Source organism: Pelophylax lessonae (assembly GCF_965119305.1).
Source record: "Pelophylax lessonae genome assembly, chromosome: 2".
Taxonomy (NCBI): domain Eukaryota; kingdom Metazoa; phylum Chordata; class Amphibia; order Anura; family Ranidae; genus Pelophylax; species Pelophylax lessonae.
In genome coordinates, this window is record NC_138769.1 from 227,394,023 (window position 1) to 227,411,229 (window position 17,207).

At 45.4% G+C, this 17,207-nt stretch overlaps 1 protein-coding gene across 3 annotated transcripts in view; it reads left to right on the plus strand.

Moving 5' to 3' along the window:
* Positions 1–17,207, plus strand: part of TRIM33 (tripartite motif containing 33) — a 271,501-nt gene that overhangs the window by 124,537 nt on the left and 129,757 nt on the right. For all 3 annotated transcript variants that reach the window (XM_082246208.1, XM_082246207.1, XM_082246206.1), the window contains exon 8: positions 4,602–4,719. In XM_082246208.1, the coding sequence (XP_082102334.1) occupies positions 4,602–4,719 (118 nt within the window). The remainder of the gene's footprint in view (positions 1–4,601; positions 4,720–17,207) is intronic.

Here is a 17,207-nt window from a genome sequence, read left to right on the forward strand (position 1 = left end):
GTCACTACGGATGCAAATGCCCGAGGGTGGGGGGGCCCACTTGTGTGGGCAGATGGTCCAAAAGAGTCTGGGACAATCAAATGGCCCGCCTCTCCTCAAGTGCGAAAGAACTAAAGGCTGTTCAGGAAGCTCTTGAAGCCTTTGCTCACACTCTGAAAGGAAAACCTGTTCAAGTTCCCTCGGACTATGTAACAACTGTGAGTTGTGTCAACAAACGAGGAATGAAAGCAGTAGGCATAATGAAGATTGCAGAAGATATTCTAAGTTGGGCGGAAGTAAACCTACTATCCATGTCTGCTGTACACCTGAAAGGAGAATTCAGTTCGCTGTCAGATTTCCTAAGGGCTCTTTCACACGTCCGTGCTGCTCAGCGAGGATCGATCCTCCGATCCCTGCTGAGTCGGCGGATGACAGCTCCGTCCCCGCTTGCAGTGCGGAGAGGGAGGTGTCACAGCTCCCGCTGCTCTCTATGGGGGATCGGGTGAGCGCGGACCGTCTGTCCGCTCTCATCCGATCCCTGAACGGATGGAAAAATAGGGCTTCCATCCATCCAGATTTCACGGACAGGATCGGATACGGATGGCAGCGGGTGTCAGCGGAGGTGTCTCCACTGACATCCGCTGCCCCATAGAGCTGCATGGAGGATCCGATCAGATCCGCCTAAAAAACTGACAGGCGGATCTCATCGGTTTGCCCGTGTGAAAGAGCCCTTAAGCAAAGATCTGTCTTAGAATGGTGCTTAAACCAAACCATAAGTGAAGACTGTATGAGTGGACGGCGACTGTCAGAGGACTCAGAAAAGAATTTTATGGTAAGTTCTTACAAAAAATTATATTTTTTCCCATTCCTCGTTGCAAAACTGATCCAGCTCCTTCAAGTTGGATGGTTTGCGCTTGTGGACAGCAATCTTTAAGTCTAAAGCCCCGTACACATGTACCGATTGTCGGCCGTAAATATTCGGCCGACGACCGATCGGCCGATTGTAGGCTTGTTAGTATGATGCTTCCGACAGCCGACAGCGCATTTTCGGCCGAACAGAATCTGTCGTGCAGGCATTAAAATTTTTGTTGGCCAACACCAGAACGGCCGATTGTTCGCCAGTCAGTACAGATTTCGGCCGACAGACAGCAGATTTGCAAGACTGGGCATGCTCAGAGAAGAAAAAAGACAAGGAAAGTTAACCATCACATGACATCACTTCTGCAGTCGGCTGTTTGCCGACAAAATTTGTGTGCAGTCTTTTGCAGTTTTCAACAGACAGGGACAGCCCTGGACAAAAGACGGCCGATCGTTCGGCCGACGATCAGTACGTGTGTACGGGGCTTAACTACAGATTTTCTATTGGATTGAGGTCTGGGCTTTGACTAGGCCATTCCAACACCTTTATGTTTCCCCTTAAACCACTCAAGTGTTGCTTTAGCAGTGTGTTTGGGGTCATTGTCCTGCTGGAAGGTGAACCTCCGGCCTAGCCTCATATCACGCACAGAGTGGCGCAGGTTTTTCTCAAGAATTTCCCTGTATTTAGCACCATCCATCTTTCCCTCAACTCTGACCAGTTTCCCAGTCCCAGCTGCTGAAAAATGTTCTTTGGGTGATGGGATGTGTTAGGTTTGCGACAGACATATCGTTTTTTTTGATGGCCGAAAAGTTCAGTTTTAGTCTCATCAGACCAGAGCACCTTCCTCCATACATTTTGGGAGTCTCCCACATGCCTTTTTCGCAAACTCAAAACATGCCATTTTTTTGCTGAAAGTAATGGCTTTCTTCTGGCCACTCTGCCATAAGCCCAACTCTATGTAGCGTACGGCTTCTTGTCCTCTCATGTACAGATACTCCAGTCTCTGCTGTGGAACTCTGCATATCCTCCAGGGTTACTTTGGGTCTCTGTGCTGCCTCTGATTAATGCCCTCCTTACCCAGTCCGCGAGTTTTGGTGGGTGGCCGTCTCTTGGCAGGTTTGCTGTTGTGCCATGTTCTTTCCATTTAGTTATGATAGATTTGATGGTGGTCCTGGGGATAATCAAAGATTTGGTTATTTTTTTTTATAACCTAATCCTGACTTGTACTTCTCAACAACATTGTCACTTGTTTGGAGAGTTCCTTGGTCTTAATGGCAGTGTTTGGTTCGTGGTGCCTCTTGCTTAGGTGGTGCAGCCTCTGGGGCCTTTCAAAAAAAGGTGTGTATATGTAATGACTGATCATGTGACACTTGGATTGCACACAGGTGGACATCATTTCACTAATTGTATGACTTCTGAAGGTAATTGGTTGCACCAGAGCTTTTTATAGGCTTCATAACAAAGGGGGTGAATACATACGCCAATTCTGTTTTCTGTTTCTAAAAAATAGTTTTATGTAGATAAAAGAGCAAGAACAAGACCAAAGTCAAAACCTACCCACTCATCGCTTATGGTAGACATCGTATTGCAAATACTGACTATACCAGTACTAAAATAACAGCTGCTGCTATACAGAATATAACACATAAAATAAGGTGCATAAATAAATAAAACACTAGGTGCCACGTATACACTAGCAGCGTATTTGATTATCTGCGGATATATCATAGGGCATAAGGAAAACAGCCCAGTAGCGCTGCTAGTGTATATGTAGGACCTAGTGTTTTTTATTTATGCACCTTATTTTAAGTTTTATGTATATATTTTTCTCGTTTCACTTCACCAACTTAGACTATTGTGTTCTGATCCATCACATGAAATTCAGATTAACAAAACATTGAACTTAAGGCTGTATTGTAACAAAGTAGGTAAAAAGTCAGGGGGGGGGGGTGATTACTTTTTCAAGGCACTGTATAGCATTTGCACACTGATGAAATTGTCTTTGATATTGGTTTTTATTTATGAATGAGTTTTTACACCATTGATGAATTACTATTTATTGCATATTTTTTAGGTGATAGCGCTGTCTTGATACTTTATGTACTCTTTGGTAGTAACAGTGCTGCGTTATGTTAGGCTCTGAGTTGTAAGCAGAAATATACGCATAAAACATTTGAACAGCCTTAAACGAGTAGAATCCCTGATTTTTTTTTTTTTTTTTTTTTTTTTTTTTTTGTTTTCATAGTTATTTTATTTGTGGAAGTTTTCATATTTGCAAATTATAATGCAAAGTTCATATAATAACTGTCTGATTTTTTTTTTTAACAATTCGGTTGCAGAGTAAGGAGTCTGGGTATGTGTTGCTTTTAATATCAGATTATTCTGGACTGTTGAGAATCTGGTTATATCTAAGCCATTTGGACACTGCTAGGGGGAGTAATCTTGGAATGCCAGTAGAGCAGGATTACTCAGAAGGGTGTTTATAACAGATGAGTACATAACAGTTCTTTATCTGCAAGAGGATTTGTGTAAACCCACTGGAGGTGGGGTATAGTAATAGAGCATTGCCTCAGACCTCCTGGTGATGTGAAGATTAAAGCGGTTGTATCCCGCTTTTTGACACTTTTACCTACAGGTAAGCCTATAATAAGGCTTACCTGTAGGTACAAATAATATCTCCTAAACCGGCACGGTTTAGGAGATATTTACAGTGCATGCAGCCGCTCGCGCGAGCGGCGCATGCGCTCTGAAGGTCCGGGGGGACCTTCAATTAACTTGCCGGGAGCTTGCCGGAAAAATCACTCCCGCGCGCGCATGCGCGGGAGTGACGTCATCGTGGCTCCGGCCAATCAGCGCGCTGGAGCCGTCTCTTCCGGCCAATCAGCGCGCCGGAGCCGCCGAACCCGGAAGAGACGACGAGGGATCATGGCAGCGCCCGCATCGATGTCCGGGGGTCCGTGTCGGGGCTTCGTTTTAAAGTAAGTTAAACATAATGGGCTAGTATGCGATGCATACTAGCTCATTATGCCTTTGTCTTGCAGGTTTTTTTTTTATTTTTTTTTTTTCATAGGGTTTACAACCGCTTTAAAGTGCCTTGCTTCTAACCAGAACATCAAAGGGCCAGCTGTTGATGTAAGGTGTACCTGGACCAAGGCATTTGCCCGCAGTGTAACAATGCCATCTGCTGGAAAGTATTGAGGACAACAGCAGCTCATTGGGTGAAGTACTGTAGCAGGGGAGAGTAGAAGCAGGGGTACGCCATGGTCAGCCTTTTTCTTCCTGGAGCCCAGCTAGGATGCAGGACTTTGAGGACGGATTTACATAACCTATGTCTGCCCTTTCATTTCTATATGCTCTGTAATATTTTAGATTTTTGTAAGAGTTTCGCTTCTGTGTTTTCTATTGGATATTATTCCTAATATCAATATTATCAGAGCTCTAACAGAATAATCCATTAATAGGAACAGACAGGGTACATATTTTTCATTTTGGTAGGAGGAATCCAACCCTCCCTAATTTATTTCACTATGTAAGCAGTCGTGGCTCAATTTTCATTATCCTTTAGCCCAGAGGTTTTAGCAGGGAGTGGATCGTCTGATGTGAAAAAATCTCTGCCATTTTAAATGTCAGCCACACTAGGCTTTGCTTTGGAGCAATTTAAATGGTTAGATGCCCCATGGTTATGACATATCTTCTCCACAACAACAAAAAAACACAATTGTAACTGCTTTTACATTAATCTGTCTTTTTTTTTTTTTCCCAGATTACTTTTCAGCTACGTCACATCTTAAAAGCACGATGTGATCCAGTTCCAGCTGCAAATGGAGCAATAAGATTTCATTGTGACCCCACATTCTGGGCAAAGAATGTTGTTAATTTAGGTAAGTTTTGTGTTATATCTTGAAATTTGTACTCTGCTTTTGTGATATTTGCATGATCTATATCTACACTGTGTGCACAATTTGTCAAGTTGTATTTTTGAGGATTAATTTTATTATTGAACTACAGTGCTCTTGGTCATTCCATTCCAAAATGTTAATAAACCTCAATATTTAAAGTAAAAGGTTATGGCTTTCTTAGAAGATCTATAGTGGGGAAAATATTTGATCCTCTGCAGATTTTGTAACTTTGCCCACTTACAAAGAAATGGTCTATAAATGTTATTATAGGTGTATTTTAAATGATAGAGACAGAATATCAACCAAAAATCCAGGAAAAACACATGATACATCTGTTACAAAAATAGAGTTGCAGTTCAGTGACTAAAATATTTGATATCCTACCAACCAACAATAATTTTGGCTCCCACAGACTGGCTCATGTCTCATGTATGTGCTCATGTGGTACACAGATTAGTCCTGTAAATTTACAAAGATGCTCCTAATGACAATGCGTAATGTATATAAAAGACACCTTTCCACAGATTTTCATTCTTCCATTCAAACCTCACTATCATGGGCAAACCTCACTATCATGGGCAAGACCAAAGAGTTGTCAAAGGATGTCTGGGACAAGATTGTAGACCTGCACAAGGCTGGAATGGGCTACAGGACCATCAGCTAGAAGCTTGGTGAGAGAGAGAACTGTTGGAGTCATTATTTGCATATTGAAGAAATACAAAATAACCATTAATCATCCTCGGTCTGAAACTCCATGCAGGATTTCGCCTCATGGGGTAAGGATGATCATGAGAAGTTAGGGATCAGCCCAGACCTACATGGGAGGAGCTTGTGAATGATCTCAAGGCAGTTGGGACCACAGTCCCCAAACAAGCCATTGGTACCACAATGCGCTGCCATGGGTTGAAATCCTGCAGCGCACGCAAGGTCCCCCCTCCTCAAGAAGGCACATGTACAGGCCTGTCTGAAGTTTGCCAATGAACATCTAAATAATTCAGAGAAGGATTGTGAGAAAGTATTGTGGTCAGATGAGACCAAAATTAAGCTTCTTGGCATTAATTTAAATCGCTGTTTGAAGGAAGAAAAATGCTGACTATGACTATCATCCCTACAGTCAAGCATGTAGGTGGAAACATGCTTTGGTGCGGTTTATCTGCTAAAGGTACCGACTGACTTTTTTGTCAATAACGTGGCCATGTATTGTAAAATCTTGGATGAGAGCCAACTTCCCTCAGCCAGATGGGTCTTCCAGCATGACAATGACCCAAAACATGCCATCAGTGCAACAAAGGAGTGGCTCAAGAAGAAGCACATTAAGGTCATGGAGTGGCCTAGCCAGTCTCCAGACCTTAATCCTATAGAAAATGATTGGAGGGAGCTGAAACTTCGAGTTGGCATGTGACAGCCATTAATCCATAAGGATTTAGAGAAGATGCATAAAGAGTGGACCGAACTCCTGAGATGTGTGCAAACCTGGTAACCAACTACAAGAAACGTCTTGCCTCAATGCTTGCCAACAAGGGTTTCTCCACCAAGTAGGAAGTCATGTTTTGCCTGGGGTTTAAATATTTATTTTACTTACTGAACTGCAACTGCATTTATAACATTTGTAATTTGTATCATGTGTTTTCTAGATTGTCTGATATTCTGTCATTTAAAATACACCAATGAAAAAAATTATAGACCCTTAATTTCTTTGTAAGTGGGTAAACCTTCACAAGGATTAAATCATTACATTCCCAGACTGTATGTGGGCACAATTATTGGGCAGAATTATTAACTAAATAAAAAATGAAAATTATCACTTGCAGCCACAGCCTCCCAGACACTGTTCAGAGCGGTGTACTTTTCTTCTTTACTGCAAATCTCCCTTTTAGGAAGGGCCCATAGGTTGATAATAGGGTTTAGGTCAGGTGAGGAAGGGGGCCATGTCATTCTTTCATCTTTATGGCCTTTACTGGCTAGCCAGTGGAGTACTTGACGCATGCAATGGCGTATTGTCCTGCATAAATATGGTCATACTGGATACTTTAATAATCCCAAAGAGAAATTGGGATATTATTGCCACACACACACTTAACAAAGACAACACACATTCACAACAATGAACCAAACAAGACACAAAATTAAGAATAACACCCATTAGCACCAAAGAAAACAAATTAAAACTACACTACAATTAAAACCATCCATACAATTAAAATACAACATAGAATAAATAACAGATTAAATTAGCAAAAAAAAAAATCAAACTACCAAATGCAAATAATACACCTCTTTATCTAACATTACCTCAAATGATAACATAATACCAACGTACTATGAAACAACATAGGATCCACCTCCAGCCCTCAGAGAGCAGAATTATATAACTTGATGGCCCCAGGCAAAAATGATTTCCTGTGTTGCTGTGTGTTGCATCATGGTTTTAACAATCTGTCGCTGATTGTTCTGCGCAGACTGACCAGCGTATTGCAGAGTGGGTGGAAGGAGTTGTCCAAAATTGAATGTACCTTGATCAACATTCTTCTCTCCAACACTGTTAAAGATTTCAATCCAACAATATCACTGGCCTTGTGAATCAGATTGTTGAGTCTGTTGGTGTCGGACAACCTAAGCCTGCTTCCCCAGCATGCCACTGCATATACAGGAGAACACTGGCCACTTTGTGGACAGCCTTCCCAGAAGAGTTGAAGCAGTTATAGCGGCAAAGGGTGGGCCAACTGAACATTTAACCCTACAGACCAAGACTGGGAAGCCATTAAAGTTCTTGTGCGTGTAAAGGCAGACGTCGCAATACTTTTGGTAATAGTGTACTTTTTTGGGTCAGTCATTTTAGTGCTAGCATTTTCAGAATGAGTTAAGCAATGCAGAGTATATTCTGTATCTATCAGCATAAGTTTCCTTTAAAGTAAAATTATAGGCAAAATACCCCCCCCCTATTGTTTTGGGGGGCAACCTAAAATTTTGGATTTTTTTTTTATTTTCAATTAGAATAGTAAGCATGACAAATCGAGAGAGTGAATCTCCCTAACGCATTCTAATCCGTCTCCACTCTGACCAAAACTAAAAAAAAAAAAGGTGCCTTTTAGTTATACTTTAATACTTTGACCATGAGTGGTTCTCTACTGATAGGCTCTTAAAATAGTGGTTACTGGTAAATCTGTTATCCCAGTCATACCCAGAACATGTGCAAAGATGAGTTAAAGTAAATCTAAAGCCAAAACGTGTTTTTTTTTTTGGATACAGTTGTAAAAAAAATGGGTCTTTCTCTTACGTCCTCCGACAGTCGCCGCCTCTTCATATTCGTCACTAATGGGGTTATTGACCTTTGCTCCGTAGGAGTAGCTAGGCAACAGAATATATTAATATCAAAGATTTTAACATATCCCACCCCCAGGGGGTGGTCACCTCAGTCAATATCTCCCTGCTTCCTGCATACCAACTCAGTTTCATATGCCTAGCTCAGGAGTATGCAGGCTGTTCCTGTGCTGGGGCTCTTAGTCTCAGCCACTTTTCTCTTTTTTTGATTTTATTTGAACTTTTTTCTCTTTCTTTTACTTAGCTGTTTATTTTCAGCGTTAGTTCTTCTGATGAAGATGATCGTGCGGCGCTGGGTCTCAGTCTGGCCACCCTGGATCCCAGGGCTCAGGGCCAGGGACTTCCCAGCCTACCATCGAGCGTTCAGCTTAGGTTTTGCCCTGGCACATTGAACGACCCATCCCTGTTCGCTGCAGGGATGCTATCGGTGAGGTGGCTACCTCACTGGACGCCATTGCGGTTTCGCACCGCAACTCCACTGCGTCATGCTTGCGACACTCCCTGTCCTCAGTACTGCGGTTTGGTCGCTGGAGCAGGCTCCCCACGCCATCCGGACTGGTAAGTGTAGCTCTATGTGGGGACCTGTCTTTTTTGGGTGTCAGTCTGGGACTGTGTGACCCTGCATGTCTGTGTGGCTGCTGTGCTCCCTGTCAGTTCCTGTGTGCACTTGCTGCCTGTGTGTGGGCTGTGAGGGGGGGGGGCTCTCCCGCTCTGCTGGGTGTCATATGAAGCAGTTAGATTTTCAGCATGCTGTGCGGCGATCCGCCATTTTTCTGGGGCAAAAATATGGTGGCAGGTCCTGTGAGGTACTGCACAGCGTTTCTGGCACCAAACGCCGCCATTTTGAGCGGCGATCGATCACCACATGTCAGCGCCATGTTCTATTTGCCCAGGGTTTTTTCCTCAGCCGAGCGGCCATGTTTGTGTAGCCTTGCAGAGGCTTCATAGGGGCGGTCAGTCTTGCATCACTTCCTTTTCCTCTGGGACAGCGATCGGTGCAGCAGCCTGTGTGAGCTCTCCAGGTTTTATATCTCCTTTTTTCCTGTATTCCTTGCCCAGTTTCTTGTCCCTGTGGGGGTCAGTGTGTTCAGTGGGTGCGGTGGGCAGCGCTCGCCGCGATCTTAAAGGGGCAGTACCCTTTATTGATTATTTTGCTGGGGCATGGATTCTCAGGATTGCAAGTTTCCTCCCACCCTGGTGGGGGGCCAAGGGGCTGCTGCTTCCCCCGAGGGGGCTGATCTGGCCACTATTGTGGCTAACTTAGCTGCTCAGGTGCAGATGCTGGTGGCTGATCGATCCACAAAACGGCCCAGAGTGTCTATTTCCTCTGATTCAGAGGGCGATGGGGCTGCTATGGCTGGAGTGCCCTTCTCAGGGTCTCACTCATCCCTGGACCTTGTGGGGTCCGACGGGGAGGCTGAGGTGGAAGGGGTTGATAATTCTCCCCCTGGCTCGTCTGAAGAGCTTGCACTCATGGATGAGTTGGTTGCTTCTATCAAGCAAACGCTGCATTTGCAGGATGAACCATGTCCTCCTGCTTTGATGTCCTCTTATGGGACGCAGAGGAAACGCAAAACATCGCAGGTTTTTCCTTGCTCTACGGAATTTCAGAGCGCGGTTGATGAGCAATGGTGCAATTTAAAAAAGCCTTTTGCTGTGCCGAGTAGGTTCAAGCTGCGCTATCCCTTTACACCGGCTACTGATGAGCGTTGGTGTGTACCGCCTCAGGTGGATCACGCGGTGGCGATTTTTGAATAAATCAACTGCGATCCCTGCTGAGGATACCCCGGTGTTCCGGGACCCGACGGACAGGAGATTGGAATCTCTGGCCCGTCATGCCTATACGGTTGCTGGTTCTATGCTGAAGCCTATTTTTGCTTCCATTATGGCAGCCCAGGCTATTGCGGATTGGACGCAGGTGCTCAAGCGCACTCTGGTGGCTGACTCTGCTCCACCGACAACATTGGCTATGGTGGATCAGATTCATCAGGGTGTCATGTATTTGTGTGATGCGGACTTGGATTTAGTCCCTTTGGCGGCGCGCCTTTCTAGTGTGGCGGTCTTGAACCGTCGCCTGATATGGTTGAAATGTTGGTCGGTTGACCAATCTTCTCACAAGACTCTGGCAAATTTGCCCCACGCGGGATCTCGCCTTTTTGGCGAATCTTTGGATACTCTGATAAAGGGTATTTCTGGGGGTAAGAGCACTCTCTTGCCCCAATCTCACAAGAATAAGTTTGTTCGCGGTAAAAAGATTGCTTCGTTTAGGCATCTTAGGGGTCCTTTCGTGCCTTTCGGTCGCACTATAAGGGCAAGCCCTTCAAAGGCCAAGGCTCCCAGAAGAAGCCGTGGGCGGGTAAGCAGAAGTCCGGCCAGTCCGGATCCGCTGCCCATAACAATGCGGCCTGAAGGGGCGCCCTCACCCGTTTCTGGGGTGGGGGGACGTTTGCTCAGTTTTCTTCAACCCTGGCTGGACCGCATTCGGGACAGATGGGTTCAGAAAATCGTTTGATCTGTTTACAAGATCGAGTTTCTCTCTCGGCCGGCGGGCAGATTTTTCCCTTCAAATCTTCAGCTGACTCCGGAGCGCTTGCAGGATCTGCACCTGGCGGTGCGGGACCTGCGGGCCCAAGGAGTGGTGGTTCCGGTGCCTCATCGGGACAGATTTTGGGGGGTTTTATTCCAATCTGTTCACTGTGCCCAGGAAGGAGGGCAAAGTACGTCCGATTCTGGACTTAAAAGCTCTGAACCGCTTTGTACGGGTTCGCAAGTTTCGCATGGAATCCCTGCGCTCGGTGGTGGCTGCCCTGGTTCCGGGGGAATTCATGGCCTCCATCGACTTGAAGGATGCGTACCTACACATCCCCATTTTCGAGGGTCACCAGAGGTACCTTCGATTTGCCATTGCGGAGGATCATTATCAATTTGTGGCGTTACCCTTCGGTCTCGCTTCGGCTCCACGGGTTTTCACCAAGGTGCTTGCGTCGGTTCTGGCCTTATTGAGGGCCCAGGGCATTTCTGTCCTGGGGTATCTGGACGATATCCTGATTCGGTCCGCGACCAGTCAGGGCCTGGTGAACGACCTGTCCATCACGATGCGGACTCTGCAGGAATTCGGCAGGACAATAAATTTTCCAAAATCGACGTTGTGTCCGTCGGTTCGTCTTCCCTACCTGGGGATGATTCTGGACTCTGTTCAGGCGAAGGTCTTCCTGCCGGAAGACAAGCTTCGGACACTTCAGTGCGAAGTCAGGTCCCTCAGGGACAACCGGTGCTCGTCCCTCCGGACGTGTATGAGGTGTCTGGGGTTGATGGTTTCGGCCTTCGAGGCGATCCCCTTCGCCCAGTTTCACATGCGGGAGCTTCAGGCGGAGGTCCTGGCCCAGTGGGACGGGCGTCCGCAATCTCTGGATCTGCGGCTGTCGTTAAGCCATCTCATCCGAAGTGGTCTTTTGTGGTGGCTAAAGGTCCCCGGCGGTGTCGGGGGGGGCAAGTCCTTCCGTCCTTTGTCATGGACGGTGATCACCACGGATGCCAGCCTGGGGTGGTGGTCTGGGCGTTCTGTCCGCCCAGGGAACTTGGTCGGAGGAGGAATCCTCCCTTCCGATCAACATTCTGGAATTGCGAGCGATAAATCTGTCTTCTGCGTTGGACGGACAGGCTTCAGGGCCGTCCAGTTCGGGTGCAGACGGACAATGCCACAGCGGTGGCCTACATCAACCACCAAGGGGGCACCAGGAGTGCCCGGGCGGCTCGGGAAGTAGCCGACATTCTGTCTTGGGCCGAGACGCACATCCCGGCGATCTCTGCAGTTCGCATTCCGGGGGTGGAAAACTGGCAGGCGGATTATCTGAGCCGCCAGACCCTGGACCAGGGGGAATGGTCCCTTCACCCGGATGTCTTCCAGATGTTGTGCGCAAAGTGGGGGTCCCCAGATGTGGACCTGTTCGCGTCTCGTCTAAACCACAAGGTGGAAAGGTTCGTGGCAAGGACGCGCGATCCTCGGGCAGACGCCTCGGACGCGTTAGTGACGCCCTGGCATCAGTATCGCCTGATGTATGCCTTTCCACCGATTCAGCTGCTGTCCAGGTTCCTTCGCAGGTTGACCTCTGAACCGAAAACGCTGATTCTGGTGGCACCGGACTGGCCTCGCCGGTCTTGGTACGCAGACCTCGTGAATCTGGCGGTCGACGCTCCGTGGCGTCTGCCTCTTCGATATTCCATCCTGCTTTACAGTCGCTGGCTTTAACGGCCTGGCTATTGAAAGCCAGGTCCTGAAGGATAGGGGTCTCTCCCCTGAGGTCATTCCCACTTTGATCAAGGCCAGGAAGGCCTATTCAGGGAAGATTTACTACCGTACTTGGAAGGCGTATTTTGCATGGTGTGAGTCCAGGGGGTATTCCCCTCGCTCATACTCTGTATCGAGAATGTTGGCTTTCCTTCAAACGGGCGTGGACCAGCGTTTGGCGTTGGCCACGATTAAGGGTCAGATTTCTGCGCTGGCCGTTCTTTCAACGCCCTGTGGCGTCTAATTCTTTGGTTAGCACCTTTGTTCAAGGGGTGCGACATTTGGTCCCTCCTAGGAGGGAGCCTTTGCCTCCATGGGATTTGAACCTTGTTCTGTCCGTGTTGCAACATGCTCCTTATGAAAATATCAGGGAGATCTCGTTGTCTTTGTTGTCCAAGAAGGTTGCCTTCTTAGTGGCGATCACTTCGGCTCGCAGGGTGTCGGAGCTGGCGGCCTTGTCCTGCAAGTCTCCGTATTTGGTGATTCACTTGGATAAGGTGGTCTTGCGACCTAACCCGTCTTTTCTTCCGAAGAGGATCTCGGAATTTTACCTCAATGAGGACATTGTCTTGCCTTCGCTTTGCGCGAAGCCTAAGCATCCGAAGGAGGTGGCTTTGCATTCCTTGGATGTTGTTAGGGCGATCAGGGTTTACCTGTCGTCGACTAAATCCTTTCGCAAGTCTGATTCTCTCTTTGTCCTTCCTGAGGGACCTCGGAAGGGCATGGCGGCGTCGGCTTCTACCATCGCCAAATGGATCAGACAGACCATTGAGCAGGCCTATGCTTTGAGGGGGAAGGTTCCTCCCGTGCCTGTGAAGGCGCACTCTACCAGATCTCTGAGTACGTCTTGGGCCTGTCATCATCGGGCTTCTGTGGCCCAGGTGTGTAAGGCGGCGACTTGGTCGTCCGTTCACACCTTCTCAAAATTTTACAAAGTGGATGTTCAGGCATCGGCAGATGCTTCTTTTGGCCGTAAAGTTCTTAGTGCGGCGGTGCCTTAGGGTCCCTTGTTTGGGCCCTTGGCTGTTGGGGTGTTTTTCCCCCTGGGTTACTTGTTTTTTCCTGGGTTGTTGCTCCTGTTGAGCACTTTTTCCCTATTGCCCAGTTGGTTCTCTTACTTTGGTAAGGTTCCTTTCTCTGATGTTGGTATTGCGTTGCTTTAGGCGCGGCTGCTTTTTTTTCCCACCCCTCATGTCTACACTGCTTTGGGACGTCCCCATTAGTGACGAATATGAAGAGGCGGCGACTGTCGGAGGACGTAAGAGAAAACGGAATTTTTGTAAAATCTTACCTGTAAAATTCCTTTCTCTGAGTCCTCAGACAGTCGCCGCCCCCGCCCCTCTTTTGGGGTTTGTTTATGTACTCTACTGCTATTCTACTGAAACGGAGTTGGTATGCAGGAAGCAGGGAGATATTGACTGAGGTGACCACCCCCTGGGGGTGGGATATGTTAAAAGCTTTGTTATTAATATATTCTGTTGCCTAGCTACTCCTACGGAGCAAAGGTCAATAACCCCATTAGTGACGAATATGAAGAGGCGGCGACTGTCGGAGGACTCAGAGAAAGGAATTTTACAGGTAAGATTTTACAAAAATTCCGTTTTTTTTTGGCCATCTGTGCCCCATTGGGAATAATTTCCTTCACTTCCTGTCCTATAGACCCAAAAGGAAGCTAGAGGGGATCATTCTGAAGGAATTAAAATCTTGTTAGACCATTGTCAAAGGAATTAGAACTTTGGCTGATTTCTTATCTGTGCTTGTGCCGCCATCACATGGTGTGGTTTTGTCCTATGATCCCTTTTTCACTACGAAGTCCTGTAGTGATATACAGGATTTGTACGGTCATGAAAAACCTGGAAAAGTCATGGAAATTTGAGAGGCACCACTCCGTCACTTAGTGGGACTGTTGCTTCGGCCTAACAATGAGCTGCCCTCGATGTAAGTGCCGCATTTGTGCATCTGTGCCATCCATACCAGTCCGGCTGCACCTTATCCATCATGACTGCCTGAACTGAAGCTTTCTCCCCAAGCAGGAGTGCCCATAAATTTTTTTTCTTTCTCCAGTATATTCAAATATAGTTGATAATATTGGTTAAATTACAATAGTTAACTTTCGCATGACGTCCTCTGCGTGGGGTAACCTTTTTTTACAGTCTATGGGGGTAATGCAGTTTCAGCTAACAGTGTGTAGCAATGCCAGGGAAATGGGTGTAACATGGATTTTCTTCTTTAATATGTATACATAGACATTTCATGAAACATTAGGTCATGAATATTTACTTGAAGTCATAGAAAAGTCATGATATTTTATTGGTAAAAATGTGTACAAACCCTGGATATAGGGGGTCAGAAATATTCATTACAACATTTGGAAACACCCCATTTTCCTTTAATATATTTGTGGAGATGTGGCTGTAACCAACATGACATCACTTCCGGAATACCCGAATGTCAACGATGCCTTTTTTTTTTTTTTTTTTAATGAAAGTATTCAAAAACACAGATCTTGAGGTTTTAAAATGCTTTCAAGGTCGGAGGAGGGTTTTGGGGTCTCATGGACCCCAGGTCCCTGCATAAAAAGCACCTGTGCCAGTTTTTCGCCTTGGTATGGGCAATTTATAAGCATTTCATGTTTGGTATCTATTTACTCGGCATAACATCATCTTTTATATTTTACAAAATAATTAAGCTATGTATTTTATATATTTTTTGCTTTAAAATTAAAGTATTTTTTGAAACCCTAACTATATTATGCCTTTGCATTTGTACCCCTATGTTCTGTTTTCACTCCCTAAACTCCACCAGGTCCGGTAGTTCCTATTGCCTTATATGTAAGATAACCTTTTGAAATCAGTCCGCACGTTACATGTTCAAGTTCTGTAAAAGAAAATCCAATGTACAATGTGAATTGTTCATTGACTGTATACTTTACATTTTTCCTCTGTTATTTTGTTTTAAAATCTCAATAAAAAACTATTGGAAGTAAAACCAATTTTTTTTTTTTTTTAATTTGAAGAATTTTTTCCCAAAAACCGTTCAAATGCCGTGTGACATAAAAAATTTGCAAAACCCACCAATTTATTCTCTAGGCCTCTGCTTTAAAAATATATATAATCTATTTGGGAATTAGAAGTAATTTTCTAGTGAAAACAGATTGTCACATGTAAACAAAGTGCTAGAAAATCCTGGTCTTCAAGTGGTATAAAAAAAAAAAAAAAATGCTTTAGAATTACCCAGAGCAGCACCAATCCTCCTCCTTGGGTCCCCTGCTGGCCCTCCTGCCTCCTCCCCTCTGAGTGCTTCCATAGCAAGCCTCTTGCTATCAGGGCACTTGTTCGTGTTTGCTCCGGAGCTGGCTCGGTTTATCCATAGACAAAACAGACCATGGCTCAGCCTCATTCAGCTTTTCTTTCCTAATTTCTATCCTATTCAGAGTGGCTTTCTTGCTTACATGGATATCTAGGTTCCTTATCTACTTTCCCCCATTTTTACAGCAAATCAGCATTTATTTCACTTTAATGTACAGCACCTATTCTGCCAGTTCAAGGCCCTACCTTCCACTCACTTGTCTTTTTACCTTGAGGATTCACCAGGGTGCTGGTCCAAGTTTGATCTTGTGGCATCCCCGTATTTGGATGATGACCTCTTAAGGGAATAGTTGGTGCTGTTGAACAATGCTTTGACTTTCCAGACATTACAGCAGCTAGGATAGATCCTGAACCTTCAGAAATCACTGCTTGTGCCAGCTCATAGTTTGGAGTATCTTGGTCTAGTCCTTGACTCCAGAGAAGGCATTTTAGACTTTCTGATGTCCGTTTTGAATTCTTCGGTCTCGGGGTCATCCTACCTTCCACGTTTACATAAGTTAATGGCCCGATGTTAGCCTTTTTGGAGGCAGTCTTGTTTGCCCAATTTCAATCCAAACCCCTTCAACACAATATTTTGTTATCAAGAGACAAGTCTGGACAGGAGTGATTTATTTTTCCCCAAGAATCTGTTTGTCCCTGGCCTTGTTGCTCAGGTACAGTGCCTTGCGAAAGTTTTCGGCCCCCTTGAACTTTGCGACCTTTTTCCACATTTCAGGCTTCAAACCTAAAGATATAAAACTGTAATTTTTTGTGAAGAATCAACAAGTGGGACACAATCATGAAGTGGAACAAAATTTATTGGATATTTTAAACATTTATAACAAATAAAAAACTGAAAAATTGGGCGTGCAAAATTATTCAGTCCCCTTAACTTATACTTATACTTTGTAGTGCCACCTTTTGCTGCAATTACAGCTGTAAGTCGCTTGGGGTATGTCTCTATTAGTTTTGCACATTGAGAGACTGAAATTTTTGCCCATTCCTCCTTGCAAAACAGCTCAAGCTCAGTGAGGTTGGTTGAATAGCGTTTGTGAACAGCAGTTTTCAGTTCTTTCCACAGATTCTCGATTGGATTCAGGTCTGGACTTTGACTTGGCCATTCTAACACCTGGATATGTTTATTTGTGAACCATTCCATCGTAGATTTTGCTTTGTTTTGGATCATTGTCTTGTTGGAAGACAAATCTCCATCCTCAGTTCTTTTGCAGACTCCATCTGGTTTTCTTCCAGAATTGTCCTGTATTTGGCTCTTCCCATCAATTTTAACCATCTTACCTGTCCCTGCTGAAGAAAAGCAGGCCCAAACCATGATGCTGCCACCACCATGTTTGACAGTGGGGATGGTGTGTTCAGGGTGATGAGCTGTGTTGCTTTTACGACAAACATAACGTTTTGCATTGTTGCCAAAAAGTTCCATTTTGGTTTCATCTGACCAGAGCACCTTCTTCCACATGTTTGGTGTGTCTCCCAGGTGGCTTGTGGCATACTTTAAA